At 47.5% G+C, this 22,647-nt stretch overlaps 2 protein-coding genes across 3 annotated transcripts; both read right to left on the bottom strand.

Annotated features, from left to right (window-relative positions):
- Positions 1–487: 487 nt before the first annotated feature.
- On the bottom strand, positions 488–22,236 carry LOC117897243 (aminoacylase-1). 2 transcript variants are annotated; one of them, XM_034805963.1, is made up of 8 exons: positions 21,970–22,236; positions 21,563–21,907; positions 21,361–21,507; positions 21,021–21,304; positions 20,822–20,955; positions 20,527–20,758; positions 9,718–9,727; positions 488–498 (listed from the first exon to the last, which is right to left on the bottom strand). In XM_034805963.1, the coding sequence occupies exons 1-6, from the start codon at positions 22,058–22,060 to the stop codon at positions 20,539–20,541; spliced, it is 1,221 nt and encodes a 406-aa protein (XP_034661854.1). In that variant the 5' UTR covers positions 22,061–22,236; the 3' UTR covers positions 488–498; positions 9,718–9,727; positions 20,527–20,538. The 2 variants fall into 2 exon arrangements, with proteins under 2 accessions (XP_034661854.1, XP_034661853.1); XM_034805962.1 differs by lacking the exons at positions 488–498; positions 9,718–9,727 and having other exon boundaries at positions 20,507–20,758.
- On the bottom strand, positions 18,869–20,385 carry LOC117897244 (aminoacylase-1B-like). The gene is made up of 6 exons (XM_034805965.1): positions 20,276–20,385; positions 19,872–20,216; positions 19,671–19,817; positions 19,327–19,610; positions 19,140–19,273; positions 18,869–19,084 (listed from the first exon to the last, which is right to left on the bottom strand). Exons 1-6 carry the CDS (start codon positions 20,364–20,366, stop codon positions 18,880–18,882), a joined length of 1,206 nt encoding a protein of 401 aa, XP_034661856.1. The 5' UTR covers positions 20,367–20,385; the 3' UTR covers positions 18,869–18,879.
- Positions 22,237–22,647: the final 411 nt, after the last annotated feature.

The raw sequence follows: 22,647 nt of genomic DNA on the forward strand, positions 1-22,647 counted from the left end.
CGTCCACTCAGATACAGGTACCACCTTAGCGGCCTATCAGAGGATTGCGCTGGTGATTGCTGTGGCTTGGGGGTTGGCTTAGATGGAGATCAATCCTGGACCCATCAGGCAAATATAGCCGTGCATATGTCCAAGCTGTTGGCAGCTATTTAGATGGATTAACACAAATCCAAATGCATGAAAATCCATGTGAGAATTACGTTTGGGTTACACTTCGCTGGAGAAAACTGAGTGTGAGAGTTAGGGGAAAGAGTTGTGAGGGAAAAGTGTGTGGGAGATTTTCCTTGAGCCGCCAGCCGTGGGGAATGGTTTGTGGGTGCATCATGAGTTATGGGCATGAAAGAAAGCGATTATGTTCGTTGTTAAGAACTTAAGACCTCCAACAAATGCGTGGAGATAAGGCAGAAGAAATGTTCGGCAGAGAAGATTTCAAATTTTATATTAGATTAATTTATTTTGGGAATTTACGAGCACTCAGCGAACTTTGCTTTTATTTTGCTATTCGCTTGCAGTCCAACATATTGTTAAGCTAATTTGTTTTATTTTATTTAATCGCTTTTTGTCTCTTTATCTATTGAAATGAATTTATTTATCTGACCCAATGAATATCTCATCAATCTACCTTTGTGGTCGAGTATCTGTACATTTTTGTATGCCGTTTATCAAAGCGTGTGAAAACCAATAGACTCCGAAGCAGTCTAGGAGGAGTCTAGCCATTCATCTTTCTTTCCACTCATCTACTACATCCATCTATCTTCCATCTATAAATATACCTAAATGTAGAACCGCCTTTAACCTATTTTTATATTTTCTATCTTTATATTCACATATCTATCTGTCCATTTGTATTTAATTTCTACTCGTGTAGAAACGAGCAAAGAGCCATCCATCTAATTATGAATAGCAGCAGCTCCCACAGTAAATTCAATCAAATTCTTTTAAAATCAAATAAAATAAAAAGGGGGAAAAAGAGACAAGCAAAGACAAGCATTGTCTCACATAATGCTTATGAGTTTTGGCCATAAGAGACGCCCTCGTGTCTCTGGCTTTTACTCAGACTCTGTCTGAGATGGCCATAACACGGGCGATTAGTATCTTTGTTGAGAAGTACTGCCATTATAATGCCAATTTGAATGCTTTCTGTGGAAGCAGTCCATAAAACGAGCATAAATGTCGCCATGACTCAGATCGGATGGGATGGCGATGGCCACACACAAACAGACATAGACACCGGGGACTGAGAGTCCCACACCCTTTGGGGCAGACTTATGGGCACGAACTTTCCGGTCGCGTTTACCGGAAACGCAACTTAAATGGCAATTAAAACTATAACTATTAGATAATGCTTATACCAGGGACTGGGACTGGGACTGGGACGGAAACAAGGCGTAATGATGCTTGTAAAACCAGCGAGATCCGAGGCCCAGAAATCCAATACCAGGTGAACTTTTAACCCAGCCGAGGCGGTGGACACAGGTGCAGGCCAGGTCGTGGTCGGGGCCGTAAACTGACAAGTTTCTGGACAAGTGTCAGGGCGTGTGATTTATGCGCGCGCTTACCCAGAACTCGAGCGACTTCGGTAGGAGGCAATGCCTAAGACAACGGCCAAGAGGATGGCCAAGACGAAGGCGCATGCGCAACGACCTGCAGGTCGGCAAACGGACAAGCGGACAGGCAGGCAGGGGAGACCCAGACCAAGTCCGAAGCCGAGGACAGGCGGACATGGAACAAATGTTAATCGCTTTAATCTCTCAAGTGCGCCGAAAACATGCGACCAATGTCCCATACCAGCCATCCATCGAGGCATCCCAGGCAACACGGCAACGTTTCCGTCACATTGACGCTCTTGTTCAAATGTGGCCCGAGCAATTTTCGGTGTGTTCTTGGCCATGTGTGGATGTCAGCAGGGAACAGCATAGCACAGCACAGAGGAGCAGCAGGTTGTCCAGCGGGAACAGTTGACATTCCGAGGCAGAAATAGCTCAGAGGCAATCCGATAAGCACAATCTTCCAATGTGCATTACCAAATTTCAGGGCCAACAGATGTTGCTTCCACCCGCAACACACACACACACACACACACACACACACACAGCGGAGGGGTGGGGGAACCCATAACTTATCTTTGGCTATGTTTGAAATATTAATGACCTCTCCGCAAAGCTACCAGGCCTGTCGGACTGCGGCCGGGGGCCAGTGGCAATCAAAGTCATCGCAGCCAACACTTAGAACGAAAACAAAACCAACGAAATTTATTAAGATTCTGAGCAGCGTCAGCGAGGAGAATCCAGCTGAACCGAACTCAACTCAACTTGAGGCAAAGAGTTATGGATCGGTTGAGAAACAGATTGGGCCATTGCATTGCCTGTAAACGTATCTCTCCGTGGGTCTGTCTGTGTGTGATTTCACTAACTGATTTAGATGCAAATCAAATCAAGAGCTGGCTGGGCTCCCCCTGCCGCCGAGCGAGAACAAACTATGAATGTTGTATTGAATGGCTTATGGATTTCAAATTTAAATTTAAGACCTTACACATTGAGTATTTTAATGTGGCCGCCACAAACGAAATTCAAATTGGCCGACCCAAACGAATCCCAATCTCCCCAATCCGTAGACGAAGACGAAGACGGACGCGAAGACGAGGGCAACAACGTGCTGCGATCTGAAGTCTGATCGCATTTGGCTTGACCCATCCACGACCCCTTTTTGTGTGGCATTGTGGGACAGAATTCGAACTGAAACCGAACACACAGAAGAGAAGAGACCGCTGCCGATACCAGGGACCGTGTCCGAGACAGATACAGAGACGGAGACGGACTCTTCAGATACGCATCTGAATTGTGTATAAGACTATCAACGGACACATTTATTTCATGTTTATGTTGATATTTTCAAATTTGATAAAAAGAAACACCGAAATCATTCGCTTTTCGTTTCGTTTTTCTTTTATTTATGTTAATGCAGCCCCCAGCATCAGCAGCAGCCTCTTGAAGTTTGAAGCTATTGTAGCTCATCAGTGGATCACATTATCATCATTCTTGTGGCTGTTTAGTCTATCTGCGGTGCGCTCTTGGAATGCATAATCATACATAACTCCGCTTGTCATTTGTGCACTTTACTTGGCAGGAGTGGCGCTTTTCCCAACATGACGATGTGTTGGCTTTGAGCGCATAAATCTTGAATCTTTCGTTGGGAAGTGGAGCAGAGACAAATAGCTGCAAGGCGAACAGGTGCTCGAAGATTTCTCATTTTAACTATACCAAATCCTTGGAGTTCCCATCGTTTAGAGCACTTTGAGGCAAGCACCTGAGGAGGTGAGCATGCCAATGCCTCACTCTGGTCTGACGAGATCCGATCCGCAGCACGAGACGACCAATCAACTCTCTAAGGCGGGGCGCAGAATAAAAGAAACTTATTTAAATCGAAAAGCGCATATGCATAAATATTATTTAAGTTGAAGTTTTTTTTGGCTCATAATTAAAAAGAGGAAAAATCGAGTAAAAAAGAAATCCACGGTGGTTCGAGCGGATTGAAGTGGCTGGAGCAGGGGAATTACTATTCAAATTAAAAATCGAACGTAAATGCGGCTCACAGCAGGATGCGCGATTTTGAGAGAGTCTCTAAAGCCTTTTGGCTGCCTTTCGTTCGGGTTTGGGGTATGAGGCATGGGGCATGGGGATGGGGGCATCAGGCATGGCGACTGATTGTTGTTGCTGGCAGTGGCCGAGGCGACTGCTGGGGCATATGATAATTTAAGGCTGCACAACGTCATGCTGTTGCTTCATTGCCATTTGTACACAAAAGAGGAGCAGCAGAGCTGCTCGCAGAGCCGAAAGATTGGAGCCCGTCCGCGGATGGAGCACAGCCATAAGCATCGGAGGGAGCGAGGGGGACGCGGATTGCGTGTTGCCGCTTATGAGTGACTGCTGCCCGCGCCGCATGGGATGGATGCGCGGTGCCTGCCTCCATTTGTGGGCCGCCGACTGTGCCGAGTATCCTTTGATGTGGCCTGTGGACTGTGAGGCTGGACTGGGGCTGGGCTGGGACAGCAACTGCGACTGCGATCCCCCCCAAAAGGTATCTCTCCTCCTGCCTGCTCCTCTCTCCGTTGCCTTTGATGCGATAAAAAATTAAGGCGATAATGGAATTGAAGCAAATGAGCTGGCCAACATTTGTAAGATGGTTCCCCGGTGCCCCGATCCCTCGTTCCTGGTTCCTGGTTCCTGCTGCCCTGGCCAACTATGCAGCTGTGCGACAAGCAAAAATTGGACAAGCGACACGCAATTTATGTCAGTGTGCGCACCCAGCGCCAGCCCACACGGGAAATTTGTTGTAATTAATAAGGAAAACGGCGAAAATAAACAACCGCGAGAGTGCGAGCAGCGAGCGAGTGATGCAGCGAGGAAAACTCTGAACATGTCGCTGCATGTTCAATTTACAAGCCACCTACGTTGCGCTTGACAAACGTTTGCTCATAAAAATTAAAGAAAAATAAAATCGTATATTATAGCTATCCGCTCCCTTCCTCCCTCTCGCTGGCAGCCCCATCCTCTTGGAGTCATTGGAATGATGTTGGCCCGGCTAACAACTTCATTTCGATGCCGAGCCGAGCCGTGCCGTCCCGTGCCGAGTCGTGGCCAGGCGACACTCATAAGGCATAAATTTGCTAGACTTAAGCCTAATTTATGCCGCATTTCGAGCCTGGCCCCGAAAGGGTCTGGCCATGCCTGTCGGCCAAGTGGATATGCAACAAGTATCTCTGTTTGTCCCTCCAGTTCATGCACCGAGCCCCTGTCCCTGTCCCTGCCACCAGCCAACGACTGCATCTGCATTCACAATTAAACAATTTCCACTAAATCTCGTTACTTCCTTGGCAATTTGTTACGCGCGGCAGCAAAGTTATGTGACGCTGTGCCATAAATTCATGCCCCAACCGAGAGAGCCAACCACTGGCTGCCTCATGACCAGCAGCAGCAGCAGCAGCAGCAGCAGCGGCAGCTCCCCTGTACCCCTGCTGACCAGTGGTTCCGAGTGGTTCCCAGCGGTTGTGTAGTGGCTGTGAAATCTCCTGCTTGGCGGCACTTAAATCGATGAATTTATGCAGCCACGGCACGCCTGCGCAGGAGGCACTGCATCCTGCATCCGAGCCACAACCATGAGCCCGAACATCCGAGCCGTAAGTCGACATGGGAGCGAGCTGCAGGCGGGCATAAACTCCGATTAGGCGACAGTTGGCAACGGGTCCTCACCGTCGCCACGATCCTATCATGCCCGCTCTGGGAAATCCCCCCCTGGCAAGGCTGACCCAATGCCTGCAGCAATCTCGCGTGTGCAGCGGGCGGCTGGGTGTGTGACAGCAATCGCCTTGATATAGTTACACCTAATTCAATTTCAATTACCAGCTCAACTGCGGCATTAGTTTGCATAACGTTTATTGGTTGTCAGCTCTCCGCTCAAAGGCGGATCATAAGTGGAGCGGACAGCGACTGTCATTGAGAGAACATTAGAATGTTCGTCAAGCTGCGTTTTGCAGTGGATAAAGTATGTAATAGATGTAGGAACGTGTGCTGATTGGAATACACTTGTCAGCTTTTTAATGTAAAAAATAAGTACTAAGACAAATTTACTAACATTTAAGATTTAGCTCAATCTGGAGGATACAACCATTATAATCATGTTAAAACTAACGCCCAAGAGCAAACAATTCTGCCACAACTTTTGTTTCTTCGAAATGTTTCTCTTAATTAATTCCTTTTCGAACTATGTTTCCTCAATTTCCAAAGCCCGATATCTTGGAACGCAAAATTGTTTGGCAAAATTTGTTTAGTGGGGGAAAAACAGTTTCCAAATTCCGAAATTTCTAGTCAAAGTTTTGTGTGCTGCACCCAAAACAAAGGGAAAAACAATGTTGCATTGGTCAAGCCAGCCAGCCAGCGAGCCACCATGGCTGTGCGACAGTGCATAAAAATATTTCAAAAATGTTGCATGCAACACACGCAACGCAACTGCGAAACGTACAGGAAAAGCAGAGCTTCCTTCCACCCAGCACCACACCCCTCCCCGCCCGGCACTGGCATTTCATTCTGTTATCAAATCAAAGCGTCTTGGATACTTTTTGCTGCCATTTGCCACAACAACCGGCAAACAAAGTAGCAAAGCAAAAGAAAAACCAAAACGAAATCGAGGCAAAAACTTTGCTTTTTGATTGGGGGAAAATCTTGCGAAAAATAATTTTAATTTATCACTTCCGCCGGCCATTGTGTCGTTCCATTCTACGTTCAGTCATTGCGGGTAGGGCCTTCGATGCCATACCCTTCCTCCCCACTCCCACACTGCCCAGACGCTACTCGGCCGATTGCAATCTTTGCATTTCCTATATGCATGCATGCATGCTACCTTTACCATTGCCATTAGGCGCTCCGCTCCGGCATTACCTCCGCCATTGCACCCTGGCTACGACTCCAACTCCTACTCCGACTGCGACTCCTCCATTACCATTACCATTATAGCATTACCAACTGCCGATTGCTGTAAACTGGGTGCAGTGCTCTGCTGTGTGCTTCCCCTCTTTTTCGCTCTTTTTGTGGCCCATTTACTATTCGTTTGTCTATGCTTTGTTTGCGTCCATATGCAAATGCAATTTTCGCAGCTAACGGTGTGCGCGCTCTTTTGAGTTATGCCAGTTGAGGGGGCTGCTACTCGTAGACCTGCTGCTCTCCGCTCTCGTCCCGGCTTGGACCTGGGCCTGGGCTTCGACTTGGGCCAATGAGCCTTCGCCACGCAACAATGGTCAGAAGACTAGGAGACAGGAGCGGAATGTCTCAAGCGAGGGCACCCTTAAGAAGGCCATCCTTGCATCTAATCTATCTCTAATATTCTTCAAAATTTACTCTTCATGTTTTTATGTAAGAATCCAGTGTCGTTCTTCTCCCAACTCTGACCCTGCAGTCTATGTTCACGCCCAAGGGCCTCCTCTGTGTGCATATTCCGCTCCTGTGCGCTTCAACTTTTTGACTCGTACGTGAAGTGTTGACCCTATTTTTTGGGGTAGTTACAGCGCAGAGCCCCCTGCTGTAAATGGCGTAACATTTTTTGCATGTTTCGGATGCCTCGTTCCCGTCTCCGACGCTACACCCAGCACAGCACCGACCTCTGGGAACGGTCAACGCGGAGCCCTTAACGTTGTCGTCATGTTGCCAAGACATTTGCTGCATTGCATTGCAGTCGCTGCCAGTTGTCTGTTTTGCTGTTGGGCAGCAAGTTAATTTAGACGGAACCCAGAGCCTAAAAAAACCAGCTGCCTGCCATATTCTTTTGTTGTACTCTTAGTTGTTGTTTTTGTTGCTGCTGCTGCTGTTGTTCTTAGGGGTAATTAATCATCGGGCTGGTAAGCATTCGTGTAAGCGCTCTTATCGCTCAAAACACATCTCAAGTAGTTAATTTTAAAATGCCCCACGTAACAGGCTGCAATTTCCAGAGTCAACAGCAAGGGAGGGGGTGGAGTGGAGTTGGGAGTAGGGGGCTGGGCTCTGGCACTTTTGATTGTCAACGCTTTTGATTGACAGCACTTAAATATTTTATTAGGCAGTTTTTTTCGCTGGCCATAGCCCCAGTATTACACCCACGTATCCATCCATAGAGTGGACTCCCGACGCAGGTTCAATGGGCGCTCGAAACCCCCTCACTCCCAGAGGGGTTAATTAACCGACGGGCGCCACCCAGCGGCCTGTAGCTGTACTACAACAACTACCGCTAGACGGGAAACAACAACCACCACCTTCACTCACCCACTGTTTCGTTTCGTTTCGTTTCCTTCGGTGGTTGCTCCGCGAGTTGCGCTGTGAGTCATGCCTCTCGCTCTCCCGCTGTGGAAGCCAGTCCACAGCCATCTCGCTCTTTTCAAATATGGCGACTCATCGCATTGGCTGTTGCGGCCCAAAGGGGCGTGTCGTCTCTCGGTCATGTTCGATTTCATGTTTTCGGGCCAACGAATGGGGGCCGAGTCGAGTCGTGGCGAGTCGAGTTGGCCAAAAGCAGAGCAACAAGTGCAAACTCTCAAAACTCAAGTCCAAGCAAATCAATATTCGAATCGAATCAAATCAAATCAAATGTAGGGAATACAATTGAATTTTGCCTCGAATCAATTTGAATCACCTTCGACAGTTGTGGGGCAACAACGGCAGAGGAGTTCGGGGCAATCGAACCCCGCCAGGCATTTATTTTGTCGGGTTCGAGGGGGGCAAACTTGTGTAACCAACAAAATGCAATGAGATATGGCAATTTAGCTGTCAGTTAGCTGCTCTCTGCGCTGCACTCTCTGGGCCAATTAACTGCCTTGTGCTCGGTCCCATTGTTGCTGCAGTTTTGTGGCCCCCAGATACAACTGATGATTTTGCGGTTATTTTTTGTTCATTCCTTTGGCCAACATTTGTACCGTTGTGCTTGTGTCTGTGCGTGTGCAAACAGCAATTATCTGATAAATGCCCTGGCGCTGAAATATTGATAAATTGCTCATATAAACGTTACGCTATGATTATGGCATTTCACCCGAGAATCCAGCGGACTAGCGGCGTCCCTCCATCATCAAGTGGAATTTGCTGTGTGTGATATCAAGTACACGTCTGACAGTTAATTGCTGTCGAAAATGAAATGGCAAAAGCGGGTAGGGGGAACACAGCTTTCCGGAACTCCAAGTGGAGATGAGGAATGTCTGAGAATCTTCAAATGGAAGTGGTACATAGAGAAGGGATTATTCAGAGAAATCATATTCAATGAAACAATAATTGCTGCTAAAATATCTGAGCTCTGTTTCCACTAATTTCCTATCATTTCTTTCTCACAAAAATATTTAAATACAGAATATAAAATATTCAGACATCAATTCGGAATTTAGGTGGTATTTTTGCATATTTCTATGCCTATAAGTAGAGCGTTAGTTTTCGATTATACTACATGAATGTCAAGGCTAAATGGGAATCACTATAATTTACAAAGATCATTTACATACGAGTAAATATTTACATGTAAATATTCTTGTTTGGCTGAACTTTAGTCATTGGTAAATGGCGGTATATTTATGAGCCTGTAATCTGTTCAATAAACCATATTTATAGCCGCATTATATTTATCTGTAATTTATTTTAGTTTGTAACTATAATTTAGAAAAGAAAGTAAGAAAAGTAAAGTAATGTTAATTCCTAGTCTATGTTTCAATTTACCAAATAATTTGCATAAAGAAAGAGGAATTATATTTGATAATATTTTAACAAAATAAAGTTATGCCATTGGATTTTTGAAAACAAATTCAACATGTCACATTTTACTTTAAGATTCCTCTTAAATCCCGACATTATCTCTCATTATTTGTGGTATCTTCCAATCAAAATTTAACTCTAACTTAAAATTTTTGAGTACCAAAATCGTTTAAATGTTATGCCTTTCATTGTTAGACTCATGACTAATCACCCACTGACATCCATAAACTAAACACCAGATGAAGAAGAGCTCTCTCCCCATCCGAGAAGATATATTGGGTGGCATTCATCATTTGGAGACTGCCAGACAGAGGAGACAAGTCATCAGTTGATCAGCAAATCCATCACGAATCGAAGTCTGTTGCTGTTTGGCTAATTTGTAGCAGTTGTACATGTGGAGTGTATGTTTATGTTTGCCACAAGACGCATGCCCCAGACCAGTCGAAGCAATCTGCCAAAAGACTGTTCGCTCGATGATGGCCTCCAAATGAGGAGCGATGATGACGAGGAGTTCCACAACTGGAGCTGCCTAGAACTGTGGTACAGATTGTTTATTTATATAATTTCAGTCAAGCTCAATTAGAAACCCAAATACACACAGACAGCATGGTATGTAGGGGTAGGAGTGGGAGCAGGCGTAGGGGTTGGGGTTGGGGCTGCTGCTGCTGCTGCTGCTCTTGGTCTCGTGGCGTTGTTTGGCTGTGGTGTGGCGCTTTTAGCTTTATTGATTTAAAAAAATGAAAAATTTATGTTTAAACAAAGCGAATGCGCCATGCAGCAGCAGCAGCCAGCCCAGCCCAGCCCTGAAAGTCCATTGCATGGCATTGCTATCGAGTATTAGGAGGCCCCCAACCAGACCAGACCAGAACAGAACCGTTTGGAATGGAATGGGCTCCAGTTCTGGTGGATGTGGCCATTGGCGCCACCACTTAAAATCAACATGGGCCACCAGAAGAACAGCGAGGAAGGAGCTTGCTGGCTTGCTTGCTTGGCGGACTTTTCAAATCTGAATAAATAAACAAACAATCGAACCAAATATTTCTTGCAACAATTTCTTCTATTCCAGCATGGGATTGGATTGCTTTGGATTGGATTGAATATATTGAAATATCGAATTTGGGCGCATGCAAAGGAAGTGCTCGTTCTAGTTCTGTGTACCCCTCGTGCTCTGGTTTGTGTGTGAGCATTTTGCATTGTCGGCAAAATGCCTTTTGATGGCCGCCAACACACACACAGGCAGGCAGCCAGGCAATCCACAAGCGTACGGTCCACGGAAATAAGTTCACATAATCAAAAATGCAATTGGCGATGAATGCGAGCAATGCAACAATACAAATAAATTGCAATCATTCATCAAAAACAAAAGAGTTGCCGGCAGTCTCAGTCTCAGTTTCAGCCTGCAATTGCAGCTTGCAACTTGCAGTTGCAACAGCTTAAGCTCCAGCTTCAGTAGCTGCCGCAATTGTTGCACCTTATTTGGGCAATCGGATGATGATGACGATGGTGTAGGCAACATGCGAACTAAGCAGATTTACAGTGGTTACAAAATATGCTAAAATACACAACGGTAAGCCGTTGTTGATTGATTTAAATAATAATTTAGAATTTAGAGAGATTTTTTCAGGGAACAAGTGGAGGTTGGTCTGTGCATTTCGGATGTATTTTTAGGAAGAAGAATTTGTTGTATGTAAGTATTCAATAATAATTTGAATAAATATGCTGCAATTCTTAATACATTTTTGTATGTTTCTATTATGCAAATTAAGGTATTCTGCAATATCTGTGGAATAAAAATCCTTCTAAAATATGTGTAGAACATTTTTCAATGTGTATCTTCAACTCTCAAAATTTAAAAGACAAATCTACATTATAAAGTTACAAGGAACAGTTGGCAGTGATCAAAACGCTACTAGGAGTAGCCTTTTCATAGACTTATGGCAAAAGAATTCCTTCTGCACGCAACAGCTCAATCTTTTGCCTCCATGAACACCTTTCCAGGGTCAAGTCTGCTTTTGTAATCAGCTAATAGCCCTGATCCGAACCGAACTTGGGTTCCGTTTTAACAGGGAACCACTGTGCCCGGGAGATACATTGTTTCTTGTGGCGTTTTCTACGAATTTCAGGAGTCAAGCGGCGGCAGCAGGAGCCGCTCAAGAGATCAGCTCATAAAAGGAGGCACTCAACAATCTAGCATGACGAAATGGCCAAGCGGCTTTGGCCGGCCACAAAGCTGGCCATGGCATGGCCAGGGAGCTGTAGCTGGCGGCTGGCTGGGCTCTGCATATGCAAATTGTATCGCAGGAGAGTGAAATAATGCGCTAAAGGCACACAAAACGTCAGGCCTCGATGTCATTGTCGTTGTGGCAGTTGTCGCTGCGGATTGGCTTGGCCTTTGTGCCACAGCCGCAAAAGTCAATTGTGAGGATGCCGCCTGCTGGGGACGGGGCACTGGATGCTCAGGATGACTCGGATTAGGCAGCGCGCCTGCTGGGCATCTTAAAAATTTGACTACCGCTTTCACTTTGGCCTGACTCTGACTCTGCCTCTGGCCCTGACACTCGCTCAGCTCAGCTCTCTCTCTCTCTCTGTCTCTCTCTCGATCTTCCCGCCTTTCTCTAAATATTTTGATAGTCTTTGCCGCTTGCTGTGTTTATGTGTGACATCTAATACGAGTGTTTGGGCAGAAGGAGGGATGCAGATACACTCCTAGAGCGCTCTCCCGTGCCAAGGCCAGCCTCTGGGTGGTCGCTGCACCAAATTGCTTGTTCCATGTGCAAGTGAAAGCATTTTCCTGTCCACTTGAGGCAGCCATTAACCTACCGCAGCGCAGTTTGTATAAAACAACAGGAATACTCGGCACAGACACACATCCAAATTAATACTAATAAAATGTGGCAGGGCAAACTGTTAGTCGATTTACGACTTCCTCAACATCCTGCACTGATTGCCACACTGCCACATCCCCAGAGGAGCAGTCAGTCCCTTTGCTAGGCTCCCCCTAGATAGACATCTTGAGTAGGGTTTGAAGGCTTTCAGTCAAATGCTCTCTTCTCCGACTTTTAATTGATGCGAATCTGCTGCTATGTTTGCCATCAACAAATTAGTTCCAGCCAGGCCAAGAGTCGCCAAATAATTTAGCAGGGAATGCAGCAGCAGCAGCAGGAACGCAAAAAAACAAAAGAAGGAACACCAGAGCAGGCGGGCAAACAAAGGCCAGTCGAAAGCTGATCAGATTAAGTGCTTATAACATGGACATGACTCCATTGACTAACCAGCACAGCACGGCGGTGTATCCCATCCCCTCACCCATCCCTTCTCCGGTTGCCGGGCAGCCTGGTAGCCTGGTAGCCAACGCGATCGCGGGTTGCGACAAACAACGCGCAGCTTCAACTTGCCGCCGCGACACATCGATGCGATGGCTGCTGCTCCCGTTGATGCCCCAAAGACGATGGTGGCACCACCAAGTAGCAGCACCACTGGCCACCACTGTACACTGCTGCAGCGCGGACTTTTGTCGGCAATTGTCGGTTGTTCCCTACCCTTTTTGGGGTGGGTGTATGGGCAGCTGGAGGGATATACAAAATTACATTTTGGAGAGCTAAAATCAAATATTAAAAGTAAGAATTGAGAGTCTTTGGGCACAAAGTTCTCTTAACTAAAACATTTTTCTCTGCTCAGATGCATTTTCTCTTCCTTCGTAAGGTATTTTCTACCCATAATTTCGAGCAGGATCTTTGGAACTTGCCTTAGTAGCTCACTCTTAAAGTCAAGAAACCCAACCCACATTACACACTCAGCCATTTGGGGGGACATTTACTTACACACCAAACAAACACACGCAAGAAGAGGAACACAGATCTTACCAGCTCCATCTCTGTCGCTCATCCAACGAGGAGCGAGGAGCGAGGAAGGAGGAACGAGGAGCTTGCCTCAATTGGCGGCATTAAACGAGACCCAAGCCAAAGCGGAACCAAAGTGCTCCAGTGCTGGCAGCGGTGGCTAGAGGCTGATGCGATTGTCGTCGCCGCATGATGCCTGCCCACTCTGGCACATTTTGGCCATTGTTCTCCTGTGGGGCTCTTCCTCTGCTGACCCGAACAGAACACTGGAAGCCAGCGAAATGTAGCAAATGTTGGTTGCTGTTGAAAAAATGTCAATATTCTGATTCCGCGAATAAAAAAGAACCGCGAACGAGTCGGCCAGAGACGGAGGCTTCCCATTCCCATCCCACTGATCCCACTGATGTCGACTGGGCCCTGACGTTCAGTCCATCTTGGTGAGCCGCTTAGTTGCATCCACAGACACGACCCTTGCTCCTGCTGCTGCTGCTCCTTCTCCCACCTACCATCCATTCTGCGTAATTCAGTTGCAGTTGAGATTGAACAGGAGGAAAATGGCGGGCATCACAGGCGAGTGGGCCCGAACGGCGACTACCAGGATACAAAAGCGGCCCGTCCGAGTCAAGTCGGCCCGAGAGCAGAGCACTGGCGGCAGATCAAAAAGCTCGAAATGGCTCACAGTTCAATAGGCTTTGTGCCGGGACTGAAGCTGGGACTGGCACTGAGGCTGGGAGGGGTCTGGGGCCTGGGGCCGACTCTGGGAAGTAAGTTGGCAAGCGGCTATAATGCGCTTGGATATGCAAAATTGCATTGAAATTTGAATTCAATTCAAAAGGCCGATGGCCCCTGGCCCCCACATCTCGGCCAGGGCAGGGAGGGAGGCAGCAGCACCAGAGGCAGACCGTTGATTGTGCGACGGTTGCCAATTTGAAGGAAATCAAAAACTCTGCCGCTCCGGCCATGCCATCCCGAGCCTGCTCTGGGCTTAAGCAAATTACGCAACTCCCGGCTCCGGTTTTTGCCTGTTGTCTTCCCTGTTGTCTCTTGTCTTTTTTCGGGTTACAATCTTTACAGCTGCAGCAGCTGGAGTGGATGCTGGATGCTGGAGTGCTGCTGGGTGCTGGATGCTGGGGGATTTGCATAGAGCACCAGAGTAGCCGACACAAAAAATGAGTCTCTTAATAGCCGCCGACAGTTACAAAGTGCCAGGCAATTGTGGCAAATACCAAAGCTGGTCTCCCAGCGCCCAGCAGCAGCAACCGATGCACAATTGCATGCCACATGCCGCATGGGCGTGTTGCTTGGGGGCGTCTGCGCCGGTTGCATTTGGCTTTCAATTTGCCATCGAGCTGGCTACACCTCTGGGCGTTCCAGCAGCAGCAGCAGCAGCTGGCCACCGAAACTTCTGGCGCAATCATAATTGCAACAAGTAGTCGCCGCGGCGGCTCGGCGACTCTTCGCTCTTCGGAGGTCAAGCAGCGAACAAGCGGCACAAGCGGGGGCCGTGTGGCATTATCTAAATCAAGGCTGCAACCACAAGGGGCACTGCAACGCGAAACGAGATTTTGTTTTTCGGCTCAGGCTGCTGCTGCTGCTGGGGGATTGCTTTGGATGATCTTGATATGTTAATTCATTCATGGCTGAGATTTATGTGGGCAAAAGTTGGCACAGGAAATGAGAGAGGAGCGGCAGAGGGTTCTGGCTTTAAAGTACCAGAGAAATAATTCATTACGGAGGATATTTCAGATTGAGAAGAAGTTTGATTGCGAAGAAGCCTTGATTGAAGGTGTTTGTTGGAAAGGATTAAATCATAAATGAAATATTGAAGTTTATTGTAGGATTTCGTTGCTCGATTACAGATATTTTCCTTATTTTCTTCATCGATTTTGCTCAACTTACGAGTGTCGAAAAGCAGCTAAATTGTGGCCACTGTTTTGAAAGTTTACCAAGCTCCTTTTCCCTTTATCGATTGACCGAAACCCCGCACAAAGTGGCAACTGCTTGGTCCGAAACGACTGTGAATAATGCACCGAAACAATGCGCTTTCAGAGCCATTCAGAGATTACAATTGCAGCATTTTGGGTGTATAATTGAGCTTGCCCGGCGGGCTGGCCAAGGCGGCAACCGGCTTTGAACACTTTGGGGCATTCGCAGCTGTGGCGCACAATTATTAATGGCCATGTTAACAGGGAGCAGGAGGAGCTTGATACTAATCAGGAAAATCTCCGGATGAGGCAGGATGAAGAACTTTTGCGGCTGTCAAATAGATTGAAGGACATGCCAATGGAAACACGCCTCAATCACATGCAATGGCGAGCACATTTGTTACGTTTTGCGGCATTATCTGAATGCAAAGGGAAAACCCTTTGGTTTAGGACTAGGCTCAACACACAACACTGGCCGCTGTCGCTGGGCCCAAACAAACAAATCTTGGCTGTCACAGCTCCTCAGTTGGGGCATTCAATTGTGAAATGAATGTGAATGTTACTCGTACGTGCAAATGTGAATGTGTATGGGGAATCTCTCATGATTCTGGGTAGTTGGGCAGCGTGTTGCGGATATGAAACATATCTCCGGTTAGCAGGCAGGACATTTCCGTTCAGTCTCCTGCTCTGCCCGTCCCCCTGGCACTGCCATTGAGCTGTCATAAATCCCATGCTCGAGAGTTTGGGATTTGCGGCAGGATATTGCCCAGAAGGATGCGCTCCGCTGCTGCTGCTGCTGCTGCTGCTGCTGCCCGCCCAACTGTGTAACAATTTGATGGGCATTTGAATGCAGGCTCATGTCATTTACTGGCCACAAAGAAGCCCGGCCAGGAGGCAGTCCCCACACACGCGCGAGAGTAGCTCGCCCTGAGGCAAAACATTTCAATTGAGTGCCCTAAAGTGAGACACCTGACACTTAAGCGCCAGGAGCAGGAGCACGGACCACGGGCCACGGCAGCCAGGATGAACATCGAAGGCGTTCGCCTGATAAATGAGACAAAGTGACACAAGTCAATCAAAGGCCACGAAAATGCTCATCTCGCATCCATCCATCCCGCCGCATATAAATTCCATGCGATTGGCTCTTGCCCAATTTACTGCACCCCCCTCCACGGACTCCCCTATTCCACCTTCAACCCACTAAACTACCACAGGATGGTCGGGGTAGGGGCAGGGCTCTGGCCCCTTGGGGCCGAAATGTATTTAAATGAATTCCGTCAGCGTCGGCCCCGAGCACACCAAAGTGATGGACGCATTTAAAATGTCAATACGCATCCAGCTCAGCCTCAGCCACAGCCACAGACGCAAACCCAAACCCAAACCCAGCCAAGACCCTGGAGCAAGGAACGCGAAAGAGATCCAAGAGACGGCTGGCTGGCCGGCGCGTAAGCTTGAAGTCATTGAAGTGGCGGAGACAATGAATCCTGTCAAATCAAAGTAACGCAACGAGGCCCAGCCTGGCGTGGCATAAGGCGCGCGAACCAGCCACGGCACGGCATGGCACGGCAGATACCTTCTCGATAAGAATAATGCCCCCAAACCGGGGCAGGTCCCTCGCCCATGCAAGGCAAGTGGCGGGTCAGACGCAACCACTCAGCTCAGCTTGCCAAATCCATTAGAGTTAAATAAATTTTGATTTTGAATTCAATTTGCGCGGTAACTAGGTAGAGTTTCGCACTGCTTGAAGCAGTCCAGCCTGAAGGTTGGCCAGTGGGTGGATAGCAAAGTTTTGCACCTAAAAGATGGCAGCTGTTAGACTTGAGACTTTCTCTGTGTCAACCCTCGGTAGGTGTTCCGTTTCCCAGGGCCCATTATTTTGCAGCTCAGCGATTCAAAAGTTCATGGCATTCATCGTGTCCAGCCCAGTGGCGCTGTTAACCAACATAGAAGAGGGTGAGAGTTCTGTTATGCTGTTGCGTCTTGCTGTGGTCCCCCCTGCCGCAAGCCCCTGGCTAGCATCTCATGACAGAGCCAGCGCGCTGGCGAGCTGGCGACAAGTGATGAGTGAATGCAAAGAATTTGAATATTGTGCCGCGGCGGCAGTTGACATAAATCGTCAATGACAGCAACATCGCCTCCTTTGGCCTTAAACACGCAACCAGACCGGGGGCTGGAACAGGGACCTGGGACCAGGGATCTGAGACCTGGGACTGTGACTTGGAGCTGCGGCAATCAAGCGGAGTCCATAGAACACGACAGACAACTGTAATCCGCGCCATTGTACACAATGCTGGAATTGAGGATGATTGCTCGCGGGTCCGTTTTCGGGCTGTCAGTGAGCCTTTCAAAATCAATTCTAATCGATTTAGGACACTTTGACAGCGTTTATTGGCAGCATGCGCGTGGCCGCTGCGATACCAACAGCACAACACCTTCCTTACCCAAAAAATGTCGCTGTCTCTGGCCAGGATGGCAGACGACCACGACGACCCGGCGAAATGTCAACCACATTTTGGCTTAAACGTCCACAGAAAGAATAACAAAAAGCACAAAAAATGAGAGAGAGAGAGGGAGAGAGGGAGAGGGAGAGGGATCGATGCGGAACAGAAACAAGAACAAGGCTTGCGGCAGCATTATCATTATCTCAATGGAAGCTGATTGAAAACAGATAATTAAAATCTTCTAATTAGGCGGCATGTTCACGCACACACACACACACGGATACGCTACGTGTGCGCGTGTGTGTGTGTTACCTTAACCACTGTCGGCTGTCAGCGAAAACAAGTTCATAAATCTTGCATCCAACAAACAAATCGTTTTGCAACATGAAAGAACATTACACATAAGAAGGAGCCAGCCAACCAGCCAGCCAGCCAGATAGCCACCAACAAAAGACCGGCAACAAAATATAAAAACAAACTAAACAAAAAAAAAGAAGTAAACTTTCCCATCTGGGGGACACCGGCTTGTTGCCTTGCTGATTGTCCCATGTGTGTGTGTTGGTGTGTGTCAACGTTGCGGTGGCCAAATTATGGCTGGGAACCTTGTGGGAGCTGCAGCATTACTGGTGGGCGGCAAAGGGACAGAGTTTTTGCCACTAGGACAACTTAATCGGGCATGGTTAGAGGTGCATATTTCTGTTTTCTAGTTCAGATGGACGCTGCTCGGAGATGCTACATGTCGGCAATATTCTCGTTAGCTTTCTGCGACAAGGCTGAAGTGGCAAAGGGGATGCGAATCCGAAGGGAAATACAACCAAATATCAAGCTGATAAAAGTGCCGGTAAGAGAATCCCACTGATAAGCACCCGATGAAGTTTTACAAATGAGTTTACCAACGACAAATCATGTGTACTTATAGAGAGGGCACTAAACTACGTTATATTTTCGCGAATCCTTTTACTTTAAGCATCTGGGCTTCACGGTTCCTGCCCTACATCCGGAAAAATCTCAAGAAGCTGAACAAAAATTAAAATAAATTGATTTTTAAACAATATTATTGATTAAAGTCCCAGTGCCACGGCCAAGTCAGTCCAAGGCAGTGTAGTAGCTAGCTCCGCTGCCCTGCAATCTGAATATATTTCAAAAGTGGCGCCCACTTCTGACCGCGTTGCCAATTGCTGCAAACGGCAACAGCAGCGCCTCTGGCGGTAATAAGTGGAACCTTATTAACCGATAAAGGTGAACCCGATTCAACCGATTCAGATTCGTTGCATACTTTTCTTTATGTACATGTAAATATAATGTAGAAATCATGTAGAAAAGCAAGCGCCAGGTTCAAAAGTCAAGTGACAGTCTATAAAATAAATAAACCTCTGAGATTGCAGGTTTATTAATAACTTCCACTAAGATTTCCCATCCATCAAACACTGGCTACATTGCTTATTATTTTCTGATAGATCTGCACACCCTTCAGATACGTTTCTGTATGAAGGAACTCGTCGTGGTCATGGAGGAGCACCGGTGTGTGGTTCATGGGAGAGAAACCCAATGCCGGAATGCCCACCTTACGCAGATATCGACCGTCGGTGCCGCCAGGAAAGACCTGCAGCTTGATTTTCAGGCCACTGAAAGTACAAAAATAATATCAACACAGAATGAACACTATAAACAAGAACTTACAGTTCGTCTGTGGCACCCTTGAAAGCCACCCAGAAGGGATTTGTATCGTCCGTGGCAGTGGGGGGAATGTGTCCCCGTTTCTGCTCGTAATCCAGCTCGATGCCGCCACCAGCCTCAGCAGCCCATTTATGAAGCTGTAGAGAAAAGCTATTAATATATGGAAAGTCGGTGAGAAGATAACCCCTACATTGGCATCAAACTCGGGGATCTTAATGTCGAGGGCCAGACGGCAGTCGAAGAAGGCAGTCATCAGCGGCGGCACCACATTGCCCTGCACTCCACCCTGCACTTGGGTCAGATTAATGGTCGTCACATCGCCAATGGAGAGCTCCGGGTTACTAGCTAGCCTCTGAAATTGCACCTTGCGGAATGCCATCATCCTTTCGAGGATGTAGCTCAACTTTTCCCCGGCAGTGTTTGGCAGCAAAAGCGAACCGTGTCCGGCTGTGCCACTAATTTTAAAGATCACACCTGAGGGCAGATCAAGAGCACTTTGAAGTAGAAAAGAATAAACTCTTGTCATTCACATACGTCTCACTGTCCGTTCGGCATAGAACACGGGTATCTCGGATGTGGGCGAGGCGATGCCTTCATCCAAGCCAAATCCCACGTTCAGGGCACGGAATTCCTTGGAGTCCACAAAGGGAAGCATGGCCAATCTCCCGCCCATTTCTTCGTCTGCATTGAAAGGAATCTCTTAGATCGTTTCTTAGAAACTCGATCGATACTCACCTGCCACAAAGGAGATGTGGATCGTTCGCTTGAACTTCGCGCCACTCCTCTTGAGAGCTCGAATAGCTGCCAGATACTGCATCCCCACGCACTTCATGTCCTGTGTGCCGCGTGCAAAGATGCGACCTTCCTCATCGATCTCTGCACCAAATGGCGGATGTGTCCAGTTCTCGGGGAACACCGGCACCACATCCATATGAGAGTTGAGCAGCACGCTGGGAAGTTCCGGCTGCAAACCCTTCCAAGTGAGGACAACCACGGGATTCTGCTGATTGGCTGGGTAATGCACTTGAATGGGCAGCTCCAACTGCTTGGCCTGACGCCTCAGAAACTCGACGCACGGTTCTAAAGGGAAAACAAAGTGATTACCAAGAGTTTGAGAACCAACTTGCAGCCACACAAACCATAATTGGGATTCGGATGAACACTGGGAATGCGCAGATACTCGCGAAAGTATTGCAGCTCCTCGTTGGACTCCCAGTCGTTGGCACTCATCTTTGTGTATTGTTCAAAGGTTCAGTTTAAACTGAGCAAAAAAGGCTAAGATCTACATAAACTGAAGTTTATCTAAGATTATATGCAGACAGACAAGCTATCTTGGAGCAATTTGGTCGTAAATTAAGGCATGTGGGTGCGGTTACAATACTTTTATTATCCAGCAACTAGTCTACACACAATCACACTCCACATTCGCTACATTGCTGATGATCTTCTGGTAAATTTGCACACCTCTCAAGTAGGTATCCGCTCGCAGGAATTCGTCGTGATCGTGCAGGAGAACAGGCGTATTGTTCATCGGTGAGAAACCCAATGCCGGAATGCCCACTTGACGCAGATATCTCGAGTCAGTGCCGCCAGTGAAGATTTGTGGCTTGATGGAAAGCCCTCTGAAAAGGGTACAGAATACACAATTAGCATGAGTACTCTACGGAGCTGTAGCTTCTACTCACAGGTTGTCCGTGGCACTTTTGAATGCCACCCAAAAGCGATTGCTCTGATCGATGGGTGTGGGCAGCACTCGAGGCTGCTTCTGCTCGTAGGTCAGCTCAATGCCGCCACCTGCCTCGGCACACCATTTTTGAAGCTTTAAAAAACACCAAAATTACATTAGACATGCAGGGACTTTGCTAAAGATAAAGAGTGACTTACAGTCGCCTCAAACTCCAGGTGATCCACGTCTAAAGCCAATCGGCAGTCGAAGCAGACCATCAGCAGCGGTGGCACCACATTGCTCTGCACCCCGCCCTCCACTTTGGTCAGATTAATGGTCGTCACATCGCCAATGCACAGCTCGGGATTGTTCTCCAGTCGCTGGACCTGCACCTTGCGGTACGCCATCATCTTCCCGACAATGTAGTTCAACTTTTCACCCGCCGTGTTGGGCAGCAGCAGGGATCCGTGGCCTGAGGTGCCACTGATGTGGAAGTAGACACCTTCGAAGGTAGAGTGTTAGGACCAGAAAGATCATCATGGAATAGTTTGAGCTTACGCCAAACACTGCGCTCTGCATAGAAAACCGGATACTCTGCGGTGGGCGATGCCAGACCCTCGTCCAGTCCAAAGCCCACATTCAGGGCACGAAAATCATCAGTGTGCACGAACGGACGCATTCCCAGTTTGCCTCCCATTTCCTCATCTGAGTGGGAGATATTTTAGTTGTATTCTCTGGAGTTATTTCATTGGACTCTCACCTGCCACAAAGGAGATGTGAATGGTTCGCTTGAACGTCGCGCCGCTCTTCTTTAGTGCTCGAATAGCTGCCAGATACTGCATCCCCACGCACTTCATGTCCTGTGTGCCGCGTGCAAAGATGCGACCTTCCTCGTCGATCTCTGCACCAAACGGAGGATGAGTCCAGTTCTCGGGGAACACCGGCACCACATCCATATGAGAGTTGAGCAGCACGCTGGGCAGCTCCGGCTGTAGACCTTGCCATGTGAGGACAACCACGGGGTTCTGCTCATTCACGGGATAGTATACCCTGATCGGTAGCTCCAACTGCTTCGCCTGACGCTTGAGAAATTCCAAGCATGGCTCTGTGGAAGAAACATTCATAGAGTTGCAGATACACAGAGTAGGATGGGGCAGGGGAACTCACCGTAGTTTGGATTCGGATGAACACTGGGAATGCGCAGATACTCCCGAAAGAACTGAATCTCCTCGTCAGATTCCCACTTGCTGGCAGACATTTTCTACGTTTAACTACTCGCGATTTAATTTAAATGCCCCTCTGAGCGTGTTCCACACCGTTCGAGAGCTCGGACACTAGTGACTAGAACAAGACACTAGATAGTGTCAACGAGCGATATGAACACCACTGGCGGAGGCAGATAATTTTTTGTAATTTAAAATGTGGAACGAGAATTGTTGTGGTTGTGTCAAACATAACATGTTTAAGTCAATGTCAGAGGGGGGGCAGGTACAGTGGGCACTCACAGTAGTGAAAAAAATAGTTTACCCCTTTAAAGTGGTGTCCAAATTCCTTTCTGCTAAGCGCTCAACTATTATTTAATAATTTTTTAATGCATTTCATTTGTAGTCGTTATTTACTGTAGTCCATTTTCTATCTCTTTCCTGTTATCGTTTAAAATTCATGTATTTGTTTTGACGTCAGCTCGGTCATTATCTGTTTTGATCAACTGTTTCTGCACTGCTTCAACACTACCTAAGCTGGAGAACTGCTTCACGACTACCAATTGCTTTGAACTGCTTCAGCGCCACCTACAGTATTGAACTGCTTCGACACCAGCAACAATATTCAACTGCTTCAGCACTA

The sequence above is a fragment of the Drosophila subobscura genome, chromosome O (assembly GCF_008121235.1).
Source record: "Drosophila subobscura isolate 14011-0131.10 chromosome O, UCBerk_Dsub_1.0, whole genome shotgun sequence".
Lineage (NCBI taxonomy): Eukaryota > Metazoa > Arthropoda > Insecta > Diptera > Drosophilidae > Drosophila > Drosophila subobscura.

Coding starts and splice junctions, on each gene's coding strand:
- LOC117897244 (XM_034805965.1), bottom strand. CDS start 20,366: ATGAGTGCCAACGACTGGGAGTCCAACGAGGAGCTGCAATACTTTCGC. Junction 20,217..20,275: donor TCATCCGAATCCCAATTATG/GTTTGTGTGGCT, acceptor TTTTCCCTTTAG/AACCGTGCGTCGAGTTTCTG. Junction 19,274..19,326: donor TCCCCGAGTTTGATGCCAAT/GTAGGGGTTATC, acceptor TTTTCTCTACAG/CTTCATAAATGGGCTGCTGA.
- LOC117897243 (XM_034805963.1), bottom strand. CDS start 22,060: ATGTCTGCCAGCAAGTGGGAATCTGACGAGGAGATTCAGTTCTTTCGG. Junction 20,956..21,020: donor ACCTGGAGTTTGAGGCGACT/GTAAGTCACTCT, acceptor TGTTTTTTAAAG/CTTCAAAAATGGTGTGCCGA. Junction 20,759..20,821: donor AAAAGTGCCACGGACAACCT/GTGAGTAGAAGC, acceptor TACCCTTTTCAG/AGGGCTTTCCATCAAGCCAC.